This window comes from Plectropomus leopardus, chromosome 7 (assembly GCF_008729295.1).
Source record: "Plectropomus leopardus isolate mb chromosome 7, YSFRI_Pleo_2.0, whole genome shotgun sequence".
Taxonomy (NCBI): domain Eukaryota; kingdom Metazoa; phylum Chordata; class Actinopteri; order Perciformes; family Serranidae; genus Plectropomus; species Plectropomus leopardus.
In genome coordinates, this window is record NC_056469.1 from 29968294 (window position 1) to 29986840 (window position 18547).

At 38.3% G+C, this 18547-nt stretch overlaps 1 protein-coding gene across 4 annotated transcripts in view; it reads right to left on the reverse strand.

Moving 5' to 3' along the window:
• The window catches only part of otud7b (OTU deubiquitinase 7B), a 43984-nt gene that overhangs the window by 12315 nt on the left and 13122 nt on the right, over nucleotides 1-18547 (reverse strand). For 2 of the 4 annotated variants that reach the window (XM_042490362.1, XM_042490361.1), the window contains exons 2-5: nucleotides 3158-3384; nucleotides 1408-1578; nucleotides 472-699; nucleotides 281-382 (exon numbers count right to left, since the gene is read on the reverse strand). In XM_042490362.1, coding sequence (XP_042346296.1) covers nucleotides 281-382; nucleotides 472-699; nucleotides 1408-1578; nucleotides 3158-3242 — 586 coding nt within the window. In that variant the 5' untranslated portion in view covers nucleotides 3243-3384. Of the gene's footprint in view, nucleotides 1-280; nucleotides 383-471; nucleotides 703-1407; nucleotides 1579-3157; nucleotides 3385-18547 lie in introns of all 4 variants that reach the window. The other 2 variants (XM_042490360.1, XM_042490359.1) reach the window with 1 other exon arrangement.

Consider the following 18547-nt stretch of genomic DNA (forward strand, 5'->3'; position numbering starts at 1 on the left):
TTTTTTTAAAAAGCACAGGTTAAGCATGTGGATATTACTTTCACATCTGCTGCCCGGGAGCACAACGAGGGCTTGAACGATGGCCGCACATTAGTTAGGACATTATTAATTTTATGTGTTAGGGCTCCTGAGTGGGCCACAAAGGCTAAGTAAATGTGCACTGCAACATTGTAAAATGCAATTAGTGCTTAAACCAACAATGACGCTCTCTCAATGAATGCTAATGGACTGTGAACCTGCACGGTACTGGGGTCTCGTTTGAAAGGTCTGCGATACTCACCGAGCGAGGCGGCGTGTAACAGGCAATTTCCGTCTCCGCTTGTTGCCAGAGGCAGCAGATTCTGACAGTTTGAAACCACTTTAGTCCACCAGTTCAATCGTCCTGCAGGTAAACAGGAAAACTTAAGTCACCTGTTTGTAACACATATGTGGCAAAGCATTATCCCGAAACGTGTGTGTAGTGCTTCTCACCAGCGTGCTCCAAGGCCACCATCATGGACTGCTCGATGAGGTCCCTCTCGATGAAGCTGCGGAAGTCGTCCCGGTACACGGTGAGGTCTGGTAGTTGGAAAGTGCACAGGGGCGTGTCCAGAAGTGGCTCGTTGCTGCTACCTCCAGTGCTTGAGACGTGAGAGCGCGCCAGGGACACGATGGTTGAACTGGCGTGAGAAATTCCCCTCGACAGACGCTTTTCCGTAGCTGCTGAAAGACGGGGGCAGCGCATGCAGAGAGAAGGTGGTGTGTGAGTGTATTTTTATGGATAGTTCCTTGTATTTTTTTTGGAAACTCTGAAAGCATCGGGGCAAATTTGGGAAGGTAAAGCAAATCAGCTGTTGTCTACAGGTGTCAAAACTACATTAGCTATTACTGATAACTGTCCTGACCTGCAGCTTGTGTGTGTCCTCATTAACACTTCAGAGCCCAGTAATTTAAACTCAGGGCTCCTACAGCTTAAGGCAAGTTAGATTTGATTTGCCCCTCAGAATCAACCAACACCAATTACCTGTGGTTTGAAACAATTTTTGCCAAAATGTATAATATTCATAAAATAAAACAACACTTTTATTTTGGACCCATTAAAAACAAAATAAATAATAAATAAATAAAATAATCATTTTGTTATATATATACATATAATATTCCCATGGATCCTTAAAAATAAAATACAAAAAAAATGATTATTTTTCCCAATTATTATTTCCAATTGTTTTGACATTTTGCAATGAAAATGATTCAAAAAATCTTCCTTACAGACTTTTGAAATATTGATATAATACTTCTTATAATACCAAATATGGCCTTTTTTTAGATGAATGAATGAAATGCCTTTAAGACTTTTTAAGGATCCGTGGGAACCCTCTAAACTGGTGTATGAGTTACCAATGTCCCACTTGCTGCTGGCCTCACCTTGCACCACCTCATCTTGGCGGTGGAGTACAGGCCGCCCTACCCTGGCCATCTCCTTTTCTGGCGGCAGATACGTCCTGTCCTCTACGAGCGAATACGTCAGGTTCCCAGCATGCACCTGTCGTAGCTGCTCAAAGTCACTGAGGGCGGCAGTGAAATCCCAGTTCTTGCCTACAGACACAGACACAGGAACATCTGTCTAAGCCAGCAGGTCCACCGTGACAACCTGAATCTTGTTTCCATGTCCGGCAAATGAGACATCCTTAATGAGTTTAAATATTTACCACGAGTCGATGCAACCATAAACTGCCTTATCTTATGCAAAGGCCACTGGCACATTCCTCCGCTTGGGTAAATATCAGAATTTGAAGCACGTCTCGGCTCTCTGGCTTGCTGCTGCTGCTGCTCACTGCATTGCATTACATTTTTAACCCATATTCTTATCTGCAACTAGTGTTGCTGCTAGGCAACAGGGGCCCTGTTGACTCCTGATATACCTTCCTTCTGTTCGAGTATGAATGTCTAATTAACAGTTACAAGCCAGAAGCACTGACTGAGACAGCGGTCAATTTGGCTGCTGCTCATAACATCACCAGCTGTCAAGTTCACCCCCCCCCCCTCTTTTTCCTAGGAAGCAGCAAACACGAGATACAGTGTGTTGGAATATAACAAAGTACATTTACTCTAGTACTGCACTTGAGCAGAATTTTGAAGCACTCTTTTATAAGTATTTCCATTTTAAGATATTAGCTATATATATTGGCTCCACTTAATTTCAGAGGGAATTATTTTATTTTTACTTCTCTACATTTATCTGACAGTTACTTGTGACTTTTACATATATCATATAACATGCTTACATGATATGACGCAGTACTATACTTCTAATCTACACAACAGTGTACATAGTTTCTCAAATTGGCTCCATGTTAATGAAATACTACATTAAAATGTTAATTTCATGTATTTATCAGTGATGTAAACAGAATTTAATTGTATTACCCCATTAAATGCATTAATAATAATACTAATACTAATAAAAAATAATAATAAAAATGTAAGAAGTCATTCTACATAATAAGTCTTTTACTTTTGATAGTTATACGTACATTTTTTCGATAATATACTTTTACTTAATATAACATATAACATTTTGAATTCAGGACTTTTATTTGTAGTGGAGTATATTTACAATAAAGTATTTCTATTTTTACTTTAAGAATCTGAGTGCTTCTTCCGTCACTGACCAAAACAGAGGATGAAAATAAAGTTTTACTGAATTGAACAGTTAACGAAGAAATAACCAATTTTGACATGTTTCCTCTTAAACTCTAACTGTGTAGGATTTTGGGAGATTAAGTGGCGTATAGTGGCGAGGACTGCAAATTGCAACCAGTTATAACTTCTCCTGGTTAGAATTTCTTCAATGTTCATTGTTAAGGAGGTTTTTTACCGGGAGCCTAATGATCCACAGAGTTTCAAAACAAATGGACCAGTTGATCTAAACCAGTAGAAACACTGAAAAAAACTGTTTCAAGTTACAAATCAGTGTTTCTCCTACGCTGTTTGGCATGTTAGCCCCGGCTAATGTGTGCTAACAGTGTTCTCTCATAACTTGAGATACAGATATTCAGGAGGTTTTCAAAAGGAGTTGAATTATTCGTGGAGGTCTCTGCATCTCCAAAAAAAAAAAAAAAATCAGTGATTATCAAGAAACATAAAAAACATAATGAAAAGCTCTTCGACTCACCCTCTAGCAGATCTCTGGCCAATCCTGGTTCAGCTCCAGTGGAACGGACAAAGTCGGACAGGACTGCGTCCATATCCACGGTCATGTGATCATGAATTCACAATGTTGCGGGTTGTGTCCGGGCAGAAAAAAACAAAAAAACACGGACTCTGGTCTCTCTGTGAGGGCAACAAGGGAAGGGGTGAGGGAGCGCAGACCTCGACCTCGTGCTGCTCTACCTGCCACACCTGGAAGGAGAACACAGATAAAATACACGGTGTAAAGATTTAACAATCAAGAGGGTTTGTAGTCATTTATCGTCAAAACATGAGGTTCATGAGAGGGAACGAAACTAAGTACTGAGGTCCCCGTGAAGCAACAATAAAATAGGACAGTAGAATCTGCAGGGTTGGCCTGCAGAAAACATCACCGCTGGAGCACTCTGATGTTGCTGTAAAATCTCGATCACCATTATCATTAAATGTCAGAAGGATCAATGATTCATTCATAGCGCTCATGTGGAACTTAACAAGATGCTCATCGTGATGAAATTAAACAATCACTAACGGGGGGATGAATGTAAATTAAAATAATGCTGAAATGTATCATATCGCTCATAAATTATTTAATATTAACATTATTAATGCGCCTTTGATCGACATTTTACAGGACACAATGTAAGCTGCGAAAAGTAACTAAAACAGTGAAATTAGCAAAACCCCCTAAAACATAATATTCAGTCTCTCAACTTATATTTTAGATCCTTCTCATTATATTATCTATCTAAAACTGTTTGTACACATGCTCTGATGAATGCGTGCGGTGCACACATTCCTGCTTTATAAATACCAGTTTAGGTTTGGGAAAAGGCGTACGCATGGTTTTAATGTATACACACAATTTATGCATCTGGCCCCAGCTGTTCAAACAAAGAGAACAGGTCCCATGAAGTGTTAGCTCAGATTTACGATGTAAAAAAAGTCAAATGACAACAAGTCGTGTAGCTGCTGTCAGACGTGTGATGTCGGTCATGTTGGAAACTTGACTGTGTGGTTTCAGTATCCTGCTTTCCTGAACGCCGTTTTTTTTTTTTTAAATTTGCTGTTATGAATTTAAAGAAGCTGTCTGGATTCACCACTTAAAGTCATGACTGTTTCAAAATCTGGACTTTAGGCCAATGTGCATGATTACCGCCTTCAGATATGACCTGCTGAAAATGTAAACAGACAAGAAGAAACAGCTCATGAAGCGTCTCAGCAGAAAATCTTTCACCACATGTAAGAAATCAAGACTGAAGTCTACTGGTGATTAATCAGATCAGATACTGATATTAACCCTTAGAACAAAACAAAAAGCAAAAACAAACTAAAATGGTCAAAACAATCAAACACATCATTTTCTCAACATGCCCGAAAAGGACAAAATAAAGCTTTAAAAAAATACTATATATTTTTCATTTTTAGCCAATGTCAGTCCTAATCAGATATATCAAATATTCATTCATTTTCAGAATTTTAACCCTTGGTAGGTTTTGATCATGATGCAGTCATGTTTTTATATGACACCCCCCCCCAAAAAAACCCCAAAACTGAATTATTTTCAATATACTACATGCAAAGCAGAGTTTTTTTTGATGATCACAACCTGAGATGTCAGTGATTAGCAACAATTATTATGACACCTCGTGGAAATAGCATGTATAGTCTTCATATGCCAATTATATAAAAAATTACATCAGGTGGAAAACAGTAAAAATTTCAAAAAAATTCCAAGGCAAAAGCCCAGAAGGACAACCAGAAATAATACACTGCATGTTTCTATGCTGTGTATTTCAGACTTACTGAAGGAGCTGAGCTGGAAATTCCAGGATTAAACAAAAATACACAATCTTGCCAAAATGCCGCAAGGATGAACACAAAAAATTCTCAAAAAAAGTGAGAATGACAAGAACGTAAAATGCACAAAACAAATATTTGCCTGCTTTTGTGCTGGCAAAAATTCAGATTCATCATCTTCAACAACGGTTTTAGATGTTGATAGAAGTATAGAAATACTTACAGGTTAACTAAGTGAATGCACCTCAATGTCATGCTCATTTTAAAGTTTGTTCGAGCAGCGTGTGATGTGAGGAAACAGTACTCTCTCAAGAAGGCCCCTCTGAAATCAATTAGACAATTTTACTCTTCAAATTTCAGCGGCAGAACCAAAGGACCCGCATCAGTTGGGCCCTGAAATCAATACAGAAACACTATCAAGGCTGAGAGGAAAAGAGAGAGTCAGCATCAATGGGCCGTCGACACAAAGGATGCAGAGGGCAATCGATGCTCGGGCGGACAAAAGGAAGAATCAAAGCTCTGGCTAAAAGATGCACTTTTTCAGGCCAAGAGGAAGCTAAAAGCCTTTATTTTACCAGGAAAGGTATTCGGAGCACAAGTACACCTTTTCAGCGGTGCTTTGAACCACACTGAGACAGTTACAAGCCTTTTCTTTAACGTTTGTCCTTTAAAAGCACCTTGCTGGGTTAGTATAATTTAGAGAGTGTGTCAGCAATATCAAACACCTGTTTTATAACAAACATGGCTAACTAATCTTTCATGTTAGGGCTATAAAACTATATGCAAATCTACGACAGTGTATTTGGGCCATTGCAGATAACTAACTAACTAACTAACTAACTAACTAAATAAATAAATAAATAAATAAATAAAAATATGGAGTGAAGGGAGGGAGGCTTGTATCTCAATTTTTTTTTTCTTGATGAAATTTGTTACTATTTTTTCTAACAGGTATGCAACTTTACTCACAGGAAACCCCCCAGAATATTGTCCCATTCCCCAGCTTCCTTTTTAAAATTTTTTTTATTTAATTTTTATTTTTTTACCACATTTGGAAATTCGCACCAGCCAAATGTTGGTAAAATATGCCAGTAGCTGCTGGATTTTCTTTACTCACCAGCCAGAAGAAAAGTTGTAATTTTATCGGGTAGCAGGCAGATTTTGGAATCAAATGGACAAAAAAGTTAATTTCAAACCCTGCATAACATCCTGTTGCACACATCTCAGCTGCAGTTTGCTCTTCTTTCTTCACAGGAGAATCATTCGCAATACTTGTATTAGTTTTGTTAGTGTGAAAAATATATTGCGCTGCCTTTTCACATACTAACTAAGGATCAACATTGATTGGCTTTTCAGGGCTGATATCAATACCGATTACTAGTAATTAATGAGACCAATAACAGGCATTTGGAACGAGTATGCATTTACAATTAAAAAATAAAAAACTTTCTGTCAATATTTAGAATTTGGAATATAACAAACTACAACACAAATAATTGTTCAAATGCCTTAAGTAAAAGTTTAACCAAAACTGAAACCTCAACATCATAAACAGCAAGTTCCCATCATAGTCAAATTAATTAAAAATTAACAAATAAAAACAGCTCCCTGAGGTTTTACAAAGTAAAAATTACTCCAATGTTGACACTTTCTTTGCATTTTTTAATGAATTAATTTTATCAGCAATCATTAAAATAAAATGCAGATACAGATAATCTGCAAAATGCCAAATATCTGCTCCAGTAATCCTCAAGGCTGATAATCTGTCGACCCCAAATACTAACATAGTGATTTAAATACATGTCACCAGCCCATAATGACAATGACGATGTTCTCTGGGCATTTTAATGACAAAATTGCACAGTCATAAAACTATAGAGTCATTATGCTGCTTTGAAGTTTATAAACCGCCTAATCCAGTTTTGCTTGACTTTTTTTTTTTATATCTACCTACAGTCATCTATTCCCATCCGTCCCATGGCTCATCCACCACCCAATGTTCCTGCCTCATCTCTGACTCAGTGAACTCTTTTCCACTGCGCCTGATGAGTCACGAGTTTACTCTTCTTACACCTCTCCATCGCTCTCTCGCTTCACGCACTCCCTACCTCCCTCACTTTCTCCATCACTATTACAGTAAGAGACACACAGGCACGCAGGGGAGGAACAGACTTCAGCACAAAAGGCCTTTCTCAGCCAGCAGAGTCTTTCTAGAGCGTTCTCTGCAGAGTCAGGCATTCAGCAGCCTCCCCTGCAGGGTCTGCTAAACATTCTTGCAGTTTGCCAATTATGCGATGTTCAGGTCTACTGATCGCACACACTACGACTTAGAGATGCGAGAGTGGTGGCGAGTTAACCATTTAAAATAACAGGGGGAATCAAAACAGACTTAGACCCCATTCAGACTAACACAGAGGTTAGAGCGCGCTCTCACCGATAATAGCACTGCATCAAAAAACCACCAGCGTGAGTTGGAGTGAGCGTGTTGCTATAGGTACCAAAAGATGTAATGTGAACCAGCTCATGAAGTCCAGTTTTTATGAAAAAATATGTTTATTACGCCTCAAAAGCAGGGTACTATAATTTCAATAGAAAGTTATTAAGGCAGCAATCATTTTCTGCCTCGGTAAACGATATAATTGGCATTGGGCTTGGGCGGTATCTATCTTTTCACACCTTCCTGACATTTTACAGGGGTACACAGTATATGACGGCAGCATGTATGTCATTGTCTAGCCTACAATTCTGTTTCTAATATGCAATTAGCCTACCACCTCCATGCTGAGTTTAATACTTAGGGTTCACAAATAATGAATAGATAGGAAATAAGTGCTCTTCTCATTGGAGGACCCGATGACTGTGCTGATGCTGTGGCGGATACCGACACACAGTGCTCAACAGAGAACGGAGAAAATTTTGTGTCTAATGAAAATGCTTTTGAAGTGGGAAGAAGTCATCTCAAGATAAAATTCACTGTGGTATATGTGTGTGATACTTCAAACAGGGGCAGAGTTTTTTGTTCTGTTTTTTACCACTACTGTTTCGTTATCCCAACCACTCACAGTCAGTCATCATCTTTACCGGCTTAGCTGCCTGTTTCACCAGTATAGAGTACATCACCTCAATACAGCATCTCCCAATCAGTGTTATAGAAAGAGGAGCGTCTGTGTTTTTGAAGCTGACTGTACTGAAAATCTTCACTTCCTGGAACATCCTGTAATACCCTGATGTCTCTCAAGCCTAACTGGCATGATGCTACAAGAGGATGCAATAACAACACAACAACAATACAACCACTTAAAATCTGTTGAAAGCACTCTTAAGGATCAATAAATAAATAAATAAATCCACTTTTCTTTAGAATTGCTTTTCACTGATATCACTTATGTTTAATGAAGTTTTTTAGTCATCTTATCCTTGTTACCATGTACCGAGTGTTTGGCTTTTAGTTCATTTCATTCTCTCTCTGTTTTGATATATTGTGTTTTAATTCTAAAGCACTTAAAACTATGAACTATGTTTTAAAGGGTGCTATATAAATAAAGTTTATCGTCATGATTATTATTATTTTTATTATTATTATTATATGTGCAGGAAACTTCATACACAGGTGAAATTCAGCTTTGTGCCATATTTGGTGCAATACATATATTGTTCACGGTCCCTACCTGAAATAAACAAATAAATGAGATAAATGTAATAAGGTATCACCTAAATATTTGCACTTGCATATATCTGATTAAGCACAATACTGTGTTTGTCAGTGGGATGCACTGTGCTGCAGCAAAAGCTGTGCCAGGATCAACCTTTGTATCAGACTGACCTGCTTTTCTTTCGTAAGAGCCTGACACCTAACACCTGTGCAGCAGTTTTACTGAAGTGAATGAGAAATGAGAAACACAAAGCTATTGTCAAATCAGAGAGTGATCTAAAAGAGTCAACGCTTATCGTGTCCTGGGTTTAACACAAGCAAGATGGAGGCCTCAGTGGACAAATGGAGGGAACTGTTAATATTTGGGGTGAAAATTTGAGGTTACTGACATTTTAATATTTAACTCCTGCACTAGAAAGAAAGAAAGAATGAAAGAAAGAACCAAAAACAGTAAGACTGAGCAGAAGGCACGGCTGCACAAATACAACCGTAGCTAACCTTCGTTTTAGTTATTGTGCAATAAAATTATATGTAGTTTGGTTAAACGGTGACGAGTGTGGAGCTCAGGTGCAGTCACAGGACTCTGCAAACGACGCATTAACTTGTGACACCAGTCATGTAGGGATGAGTTCAATGCAGTAGGCTTGTGTGACGCAGCAGACCTGCATCACAGATGACTCTCTGTAAAAAATAGGTATTATAGTAAGCCTCGTGTTCTGTTGACTCAGCACTGTTCCTGTAAATAGATAAAAACGACTTCCAATGTACAGGAATTTTAAAAAGGAATTAAAATAAAATGTCAAATCAATATCAAAGTCCCAACACTCGTAGTTTTTAAATAACCTGGCAGCAAAAGCAATGCTGGAAATCTCTATTAATGATTATTGGTCTGATGACTTTAGCAGAATCCAGCCTCTGCCCACACCTCAAGGGTGTGTGTATATATCTCGTTTGTTTACTTAATAGCATCCCATAAAAGGTAACTTATTGGTTTGATTATTCTGAGAAACACTGTTATTTGGCTTATTGACGACCAACACTGGCACTGAAAACACAAGGCACTGTGCAAAGAGCGATAAAAGTGAAGGGCTGTGGACAGAAAGTACCAACACAGACCAACAAAAGGCTGGCTGTTGTCACTCAGGGCGTGCTGTAACATCAGCCATTCCTGTGAACCCACTCTGGTGCGTTTGATGTAATGTCACACGGCTCTCCTTCAAAAATGGCTGGATTGTGTCCCACCAGCCTCTAGTGCTGCGCCATAATAGCATAAAATCACTAATTGTTTTATTCAATCTGTATGCACAGTGGAAGGGACATATCATTCTTTTATTGTTCATTTAATGGATCAAATTTGACACCATTTGTTTCCCGAAGAATTAGAGTCTATAAGGGATGGGAATCACCACAGGCCCTATAATAAATCATGATACTTATGTTACGATACAATATTATTGCTACTTTAACCCTTTGAAACTGGGGAAATATGCATGATTTCTCTCAAAAACATGGGAAAAGGCAATAAGCAACTTAAGAAATGCACCAAAAATGAGCAAAATATTAGTAAAAAGCACAAGACGTTTCCCAGAAAAGTAGCCAAAAAATAAATAAATTAAAATTGAAAGTTAAAAAAACAAAAACACAAAAAAACCCCAAGGAATTTACCTGAAAAAAAGTGCTTAAAATTATAATAAATCTGTAAAATACTTTTGTCAACATCTGTTTTATCACTTCAGACCTTTTAACTGCAGCAGATTAATTTTATCAAGTTGTTCAAACTGTTGTGTGTATGTTCTGTTAAAATTTAACAAAAATGGTAGCACGATTAACAGGGGTAAGAGTTTATAAACTTTTTTTTGCAAAATTACAATACAGATATTTATCTCTACATCAGGGCTGTTTAATAGCAACCCAAGTACAAAGAAACATGTTTGAAATTCTATTTTATCTTGTTTGCTTACTTAATAGCAACCTATAAAAGGTAACTTACTGGTTTGATTATTCTGAGATAATACAGATATTTATCTCTACATCAGGGCTGTTTAATAGCAGTTCTATTTTATGCCATCAAAATCTGAGTTTTTATTTTGTGGCCAGCATTTAAAATAAATAAATAAAATAAAATAAATAAAAATAAAAAAATAAATTTAAAAAAAATAAAATAAAAAAAATAAAATAATAAAATAAAATAAAATAAAATAAAATTTAAAAAAAATCTATACAAGAAAGACCCTGTGTGGATTACTGGCTAACATTAACAGTGCTGCTGCCAACATGGGGCAGTCAGTGATTTGTGTCTGGGATGGCTGAGCTTTTGTCTGGCAGGAAGGCTTACGTAACAGGAGCTGCTGACAACACGTGGGTGCTGAGCTGAGGGCTGGGAGAATGGCCTGGATCACAGAGGGAGACAGAGAGGTCACCACAGCCCACTGCGTCAGCCCTCGGTGGGCTGAGGGGGTCAGTTTACCGCTGGGACTGGGGACACAAGTTTGTTTTGCTGGCCCTTAGATCATTTATGAACACAACTGTTTTATGCTTTTCTCATGGACTTAGATGTTACCGACATCCACACCGGGAGAGACAGCAGAGTACAGCCACTGACTTCTACTGTTGACCATTGAGCGGCTAATCTGGTGGCATTTAAAGCCATTATTCTCTTCCGGTTCCAATTCTCTAGCCTGACTGAAAAGACAAGTGCAAAATCCAGTACACGACTTCACTAAAAATGGCATTTACTTCCTAAAGATGATGAAGGCACAAGTCGGTGAGAAAGAGAGATGTGTAAAAAAAAAACACGAGCCAAATGGTGACACAGCTATGTAACCAAGCAGTAATACACCACCGAGACATTTTTAGACATGATCTGCAAAAAAAAAAAAAAGTCAGCCTGGTTCCAGACATCTGAATCACAGTCCACATGTCTGATTTTTTCTTTTAGCAAAAACTAAATATCATGTACATGAAAACCACAAGAAAAAAGCACAAAAGCAACTTATTCTGCTGTTTTTCTAGGGAATCTATTTCTAAAGATTATTTTTTCGTAAACATGCTGTAACTCTTCACTTTGTGTTGTTTTAGACTTCGTCTTTGTTGCATTTTTTACACGAAGCATCCTCAACAGCATTTCTTGTCTTGTTTGTAGTTGTCGTCACTGTCTTTGTTGTTATTAAGACCAAACAGGATTTACATCTAGTGTTGGTACAATGTGTTGTTATCAGCCTGGGGCAAGCGGTTACCTACTGTTCAAAGCAAACCAAGATAAGGAACACGAGAGGAGAAACACACAATAACATGTTTAACAAACAAAGGGGAGGACAGAGACTGGGCCTTTAGCTTACCAGTGCAAACGGTGCGGCTGCTCTACATGCTTTGTCATGCTTCACTGTGTAGGTTATTCATGCACGGTCATGCAACATGACGTATGCTAAATTATGAGAACACCAATAACCATACATTTCAATGATGCTATAGAGGAGCTGTGCTAACTTACTATATAAAAACTTCATGATAAATTTAATCCATATGTATCCATATGGGTTATTAATGTAATTTGTTTGCAATTATGTTTATTTTTCTATGTATTGTTTGCTGTTTCCACTGAGGACCACTTTGGAAATGAGAACCTTTATTACTGCTTTTTATTACTGCTATCCTCTGTGATTTTTATGACATGATACTCTTTTGAATTGCTGTGCTTAATTCCTAATAAAAATCAAATTTAAAGTATCCACTGTGCAATTTGTATTGCCCTAAAAATTGAGAGCGGAGAGTTGACATGCATTACTAATTTTAATCCTTTTAAACCCATGCAAATTGGCTTGACTTCTTTCGAAAAGTATGGGAAGAAGGCAATGAGCAACTTCACAAAAAAAGGACCCCAAAATCAGCAAGAAATTAGTAAAGCATTACAAGAAAATTATCTGAAAAAAAAAAGAAAAGACAAGAAGGACACAAGAAACAGAAAAAAAACTACCTGAAGAAAGTGCTAAAATTATATATATATAGTTCCATAACAACATTTCAAATGTATAATCATAAACATAGTGTTCTGGAAATGTTTTCCTAGTTTTCTGACAATTTCTAATAATCACTCATATCTAATTTTCAGGTCATGTCCTTGTCACCTTATATTATTTTTTTGCAATTTGCAGGACATTTCATTATGTTTTCTCCCATGTTTTGACTAGAAATCAAACCAACTTTTCTCAGGTTTCAGAGGAATAAATGCTCATAAAGGCACCTGAATGCATTTTTGTTTTGGAAACATGGGGCATCGGGATCAAGTTAACACATTATCAACAATATTATCACCTTTTACGGTGATACAGCAACACTGTTTGATAATCATTTATTGGAGTCATGTTTGTGTGGATATGATGTTTACTCCTCCATTTTGATCTCCACCAACATTTATGGGTAATTATCTGGTTGTTAAGCTGCTAATTGCTTCACTATGTCCACCAGCTTCTCTTTAACTGTGTCTGTCTGCTGTTTGGTGCTAAGTAGGAAGTGCACAGTGGCTTTTTAGAGATTTTTCGGACACTATGAAAGCAGTGGTGCTGAACCATAACAGTAAAGTTGCAGCTAAATAATGCGCTGAAATCTGCTGTAATGCTCCATATAGCTGCAGTGAGCTGCAGATTCAGGTGATAATTCTCTGTCGGTTTATCAGTATGGGTGATATCCCTCATAGTTATGTGATAAATAACAATAAAAACATCGATTATAGCCATTCTAAGGACATGGTGAAATAAAAAATACATTTTTCAAGTTCTGATCCACTGTCCTTTAAGTGGTTATTCATAATTTTATATAAAAAAAACCCTCTTTTCCTGTTAAACGTGATGTTTGACCTAATCTAATAACACCAAACCTAACCCTAATGTAAAAAATATTTTAGTTGGCACATCTTGAATTCAGGGGCAGTAACATAAATGTATCCAATCAAATGTGATCCAGGATGCTAGCTAATCCCACCCACAATACAAAACTGCATTTGACTGTTTGTGGGGAGCTATAGCAGAGCAATATCTGAGAAGGTGGCGTGTGTTTGGATTTTAGCTGGCAAAACCTTTGTTTACATTTCCACAGACTGTGGTTAATATCTAATTAATTAATTTTAGGAGGTGCGGGAGGAGGCCAACACTGGTGCAGCTCATGAGCTCTGTATGTCTACTGCCTGCACGGTATTTGCAAAGCCACGGCCCCTTTTGGGTGATCCAGTCAAAATATATTTTTTAAATTTCACTCAAAAGTACATCACATAAGAGACACGTTTACTTCCGTTCTCACTGTGACTTTAACCCTCTGGGCACAGGAAGCTTCGCCAGCAGAGTTTTTGGGATTTTGATAAATAGGTCATTATGTAGATAAAAATCTTCATGAGTTTTTAATCATACAAGTTTGAAACAAATATTGACAGAAACCTGACAATTCATGAAAAATATGTGTACATGTGACAGTCCCTATGGGTTAATGACATTAAAGATGTTTAAAATGTAAATGAACTTCAAACAGCCAATTTGGTTATTCTTTGCATTAAAACGTGTCAAACAATTTAGGATTTAGGGGTCAGAGCCGGTTTTAAATCATGTGTTCATACATTTGGTAATGCAGTTACACTTTTATTTACATGTGAATTTGTGGTTGTACCTTTCACAAAACCGGCTTCTCCACAAGCCTGTTTACCTAAGCGAGCTATATCTGCAGTAGGTCTCTGCTGAAAAGGTAAACTAGGGCGAGAACTGCAGTGTTTATGTTCAGCTCACTAAAGTTACATCTATCATCTGAAACGTGAGCTTTACTTCAGAATTAAGAGGGAAAGGAGCAGCTCAAAGACGAGGAGTACACCATACCTGAATACATACTTAATGACTTCAAGCTTGACAACTATTTTATCCTCGGCTCAGCTTGTGGTGAAACTTTACCAAATGAGGCCGGCTGGGTTGTTCTGTTTCCCTTTAATGGTGCGGACATGATGTACGACCACGTCTATGATTGTGTCAGTTCTATTTTAGTTCAATCACAAAAACTTTTCCTGTGATCTCATCGAATGTAACACACCCTTTCAGCCTCTCAAAAACAAAACCCACATGAGTAACGAGATAAAGGCCATAAAGTAAGCAAACAGGGAGGACGATGTGGCTGGTGTGGCAGGAGTGATAAGTGTGGCCCCACAGCTCCATCTGAGTGATGCTGGGACAGAAAGTAATAACTTTGGACAGAGAAATGAGCACCAACAGCCAGAGATTCACCAACACAGGGCAGATATATTACACATATATCATACCAGCGTGTATGCCAGCCAATAATTAACTAGAAATTGCAGTGCAGATATGACAAAGTATGTCAATTCAGAAACAGTATCTCCATTTGACTTTTAAATGTTTTTTAAACTAAAATATATCAGCCTCACAAATCCAGTATCTGTCAGGCTTTGCTGACAGCAAATGAAGGAAATTCTCGAAATCTCCACATGATTGATGCACTTAAGTCTCGATGAGTCTGACGTTATCAGAGCTGTCAGGCTGAGTGCTCTAAATGTCTGCGATAGGCGTAGCTCATAGTCTTTAAAACCACAGACAGACATGCATGAGACGTGTAGGAGTGAAAAGAGCAAACGCTTCCTTGTTAATTCGCCTTCTCAGTGAGTAAAAGGGCTGTGTTTCAATAAATGCTCCAGAAGCAGGGCTTGGTTTGCTGTGAGCAATCAATCTCAGTATACACCTCACTGCCGAAGAAAACCAGAAGAGGAAGAAAAACAAAGGTGTGGTGAGATGGCTGTCCTTCAACTGTCTTTATCTGTGGAGTGCTGTAATCTGGTTACTGACTGAGCCCCGTCAGCCTACACTGACTCATTACATAACACCGTGAGCTACAGCTGGGGAGGAGGCTGACTGCTGCCTGGCTAAGGAACCAAGCCCTTTACCCGGTTCTTCCAAAGTTTCTCTCAGCTGAGCGGAGCAGTACAAAGGCTTCACTGCACATGAAGCAGAATGAATCTCAGCTATAGGATGGACTGCGTCAGGCCCTCTTTAACTAAAAAGCAAAGAGGTTGAAAAAAGAATCAGTGGACCCTACAGCCTTGGACAAGAAAATGCACAACTGAGCAAAGCAATGCAAAATCCTTGCTTGGTATAGCGTAATATAATTCTATAGGGCTGAGCTTTCTTTGCTGTTGTGTTTGCAAAAACCCTCCACAATAAATAGACCTTTTTTAAGGCATAGAAAATTGCTCCGCCTCTGAAGAAAAAGCAGAAGATATCTCAGCCAATTTTGTCATTTTGCTGCAACATCAGAGGTCTTCAAGGGCAGCTGGATGTACAGAACAGTGTAACGTAGGCACATTTATTTCTAAGGGCTACCCTGAAGCATATGATAAGCTCTGCATTGTAAACACCCCCTTGGGTTTTAAAAGGCTGCTGCAGAGAGAGAGTTTTAAGTAACAAAGCGAGCCAATGCTTCTCCTCCTTCCTCAGTGTTAAAACAAATAAAGCACCTTTAACTAAGAGCTTGTTTACACCTGATATTAACGTGTTTTGGTGATCCAGACACAAGTGGAAAGCTGAGACACATTGCCAGTTACTCCTGTGTCTATGGTGCATCTCCAGCTGATCACTTATGTTAAAATTCTGTTACTGTCCACTAAGGATAATAACAATTAATCACTGATCGATTAATCGGTCTTTAAGGATTTAATTGAACGTGTGAAATTTCATTGATAGGCTATGCAATGCTGTCTCCACCAATAAGTTCTCCAGCTTGTCAATGGCGTCAAATGGACACACCAAAATAACCCCCACACACAAATACTACAAATACTAATGCCTATTTTTAGCAGGTTAACTCATGTTTAATTTGGGTGGACAAGGGTTATTATAGAGCATTAATGCACTGCCACCAAAACAACAAAGGGTGTAAATTACAAGTTTTATCAATAACAATACAATTTTTGCTGATATCACAAAGTCTAACACGATATGAGTTCAATTTGATTTAATTCAGAGGCCTGCAACTGAATTGAGACAATAACAGAAACCTTTATTATCTATCTGATGCTGGGCTACTAGCAAGGAAAGTGGTGTACTTGTACAGAAATAGTGATGTGGACGTGCCATGAGAAATTCTAAACAAAGGCGTATCTTTAAAATGGCTATATTGATTATTTCACCTTACAACAAAAATAATGGATCTTTGATTACTGAATAACTACAGTTATCCAGACTGATTTGTCATTAGACCCCGCCAAAAAAAACCTCATGTCCTGCATTGGTGGCATAGTCCTTGTTGGGGATGCTTAAGAACGCATTGGTGTTTACACTACAAAAGATGTGGGTCAAATGTGTCCCAGACCACCTCAGAAAGTAGTCTGATCGATCAGACTCCAATGTTTCTTGGTGGTGATTTAAACTTGTATTTAGTGCTTTCCACTCATGATACGATCACCTAAAATGCATCGTAATACCAGGTATAAATTGGCTCTGATATGCTCATCATAAAAAAAAAGACATACAGAAGGTTCTTCGTTAAGTAAAAGCAAACAACAGAAACTGTTAGCTTAGCACTGCAAGATATTACTTCCTGTTCTGGTTGCAAACTGCTGCATCACTTATTCTCCCACTCAGCTGAGCGGATGAAGGAGAGGACTAAGGCTTGCAGTTGCTATTGGTTTACATCACAGAAATCAATACGGTAAATTAGAGCGTGACCATTTCCCTAGGCAGAGGGAAATATACTAATAAACCGGTCTTTGGAGAGAAATCAATACAACGCCCTGAACTGCAGCAAAACACAACATGCACAGAGCTGCTGTTGACATGTGAATTATAGGAACTAGTGGGCCGTTTCAAGCCCATTAGCTAGAAAAACAAACCCTTCTTCAAGTGAATCCATGAAAGCCTTTGTCTTAAGTGAAGCAAGGAGCCCTGATGCAGCTGCAGTAACTGGTTATCTTCTTCCCAAATAAGGACATTAATTATCTCGGCCTACACTGTAAGAAGTGTCAAGCTTCCCAAGAACTTACCGACAAGAAGGAATTCAAAACTGTAAATAAGTAAGAAAAGTTCAGCCTCCTGACAAGAAAATATAAAGCTTTCAGAAAATTTCTTGAGCATGTATAAACAGGGTTCCTACAATTGTAGTTTACGATCCAAAATTGAAGGAAAAAACATGAATCAACATGAATTACTCAGATGTGGGGACAGTTTTCCCCCATAATATTTATTGTAAGAAAAAACATGATCTTTCTGTTCAAGTTAAAAAGCCAGATGTTGGGGCGCCTGGTGGCTCAGTGGATACAGCGGCGCCCCATATACAGAGGATGTATCCTTGCCGCAGCGGCCGCAGGTTCGATTCTGGCCTTGACCCTTTGCTGCATGTCGCCCCCTCTCTCTCTACCCCTTTCACGCTTAAACTGTCCTGTCCATTAAAGGCAATAAAAGCCCCAAAAAATCTGAAAAGCCAGATGTTGAACAAAAGTAAAGTTTCGTCCTCCATTCTGATCTGAGTGACAATCTGTAAATTATTTAAAAATATATTACCAATAATTTTTTAGATTTTACAATCTGAGATCATAAAATGATTCAGAATATCTTTCCTCCCATGCATTGCCATTTTTAAGGCTTTCAAAGATGATGTAGGACATTTTAATACTAAGTAAGGCTTTATTTTCAGACAAATGTATTTAATGCCTTCTTAAGACTTTAAGACTAAGGATTCCCAGGAAGCTTGTATATAATTATTAAAATAATGGAGGACATTTTTGCCGTGTGAAACACATTGCATGCACATTTCAGCCCTGACGGAGGGTTGACCACCAGCTGTGGGCGTCTGTGTGTGTAATGCGTAAGACAACACCAGCCCGAATGCACACACAGCTGATGTCAGAGATTCCACACCATGCCTGCCCTCTCGGAGGCCGTGCCA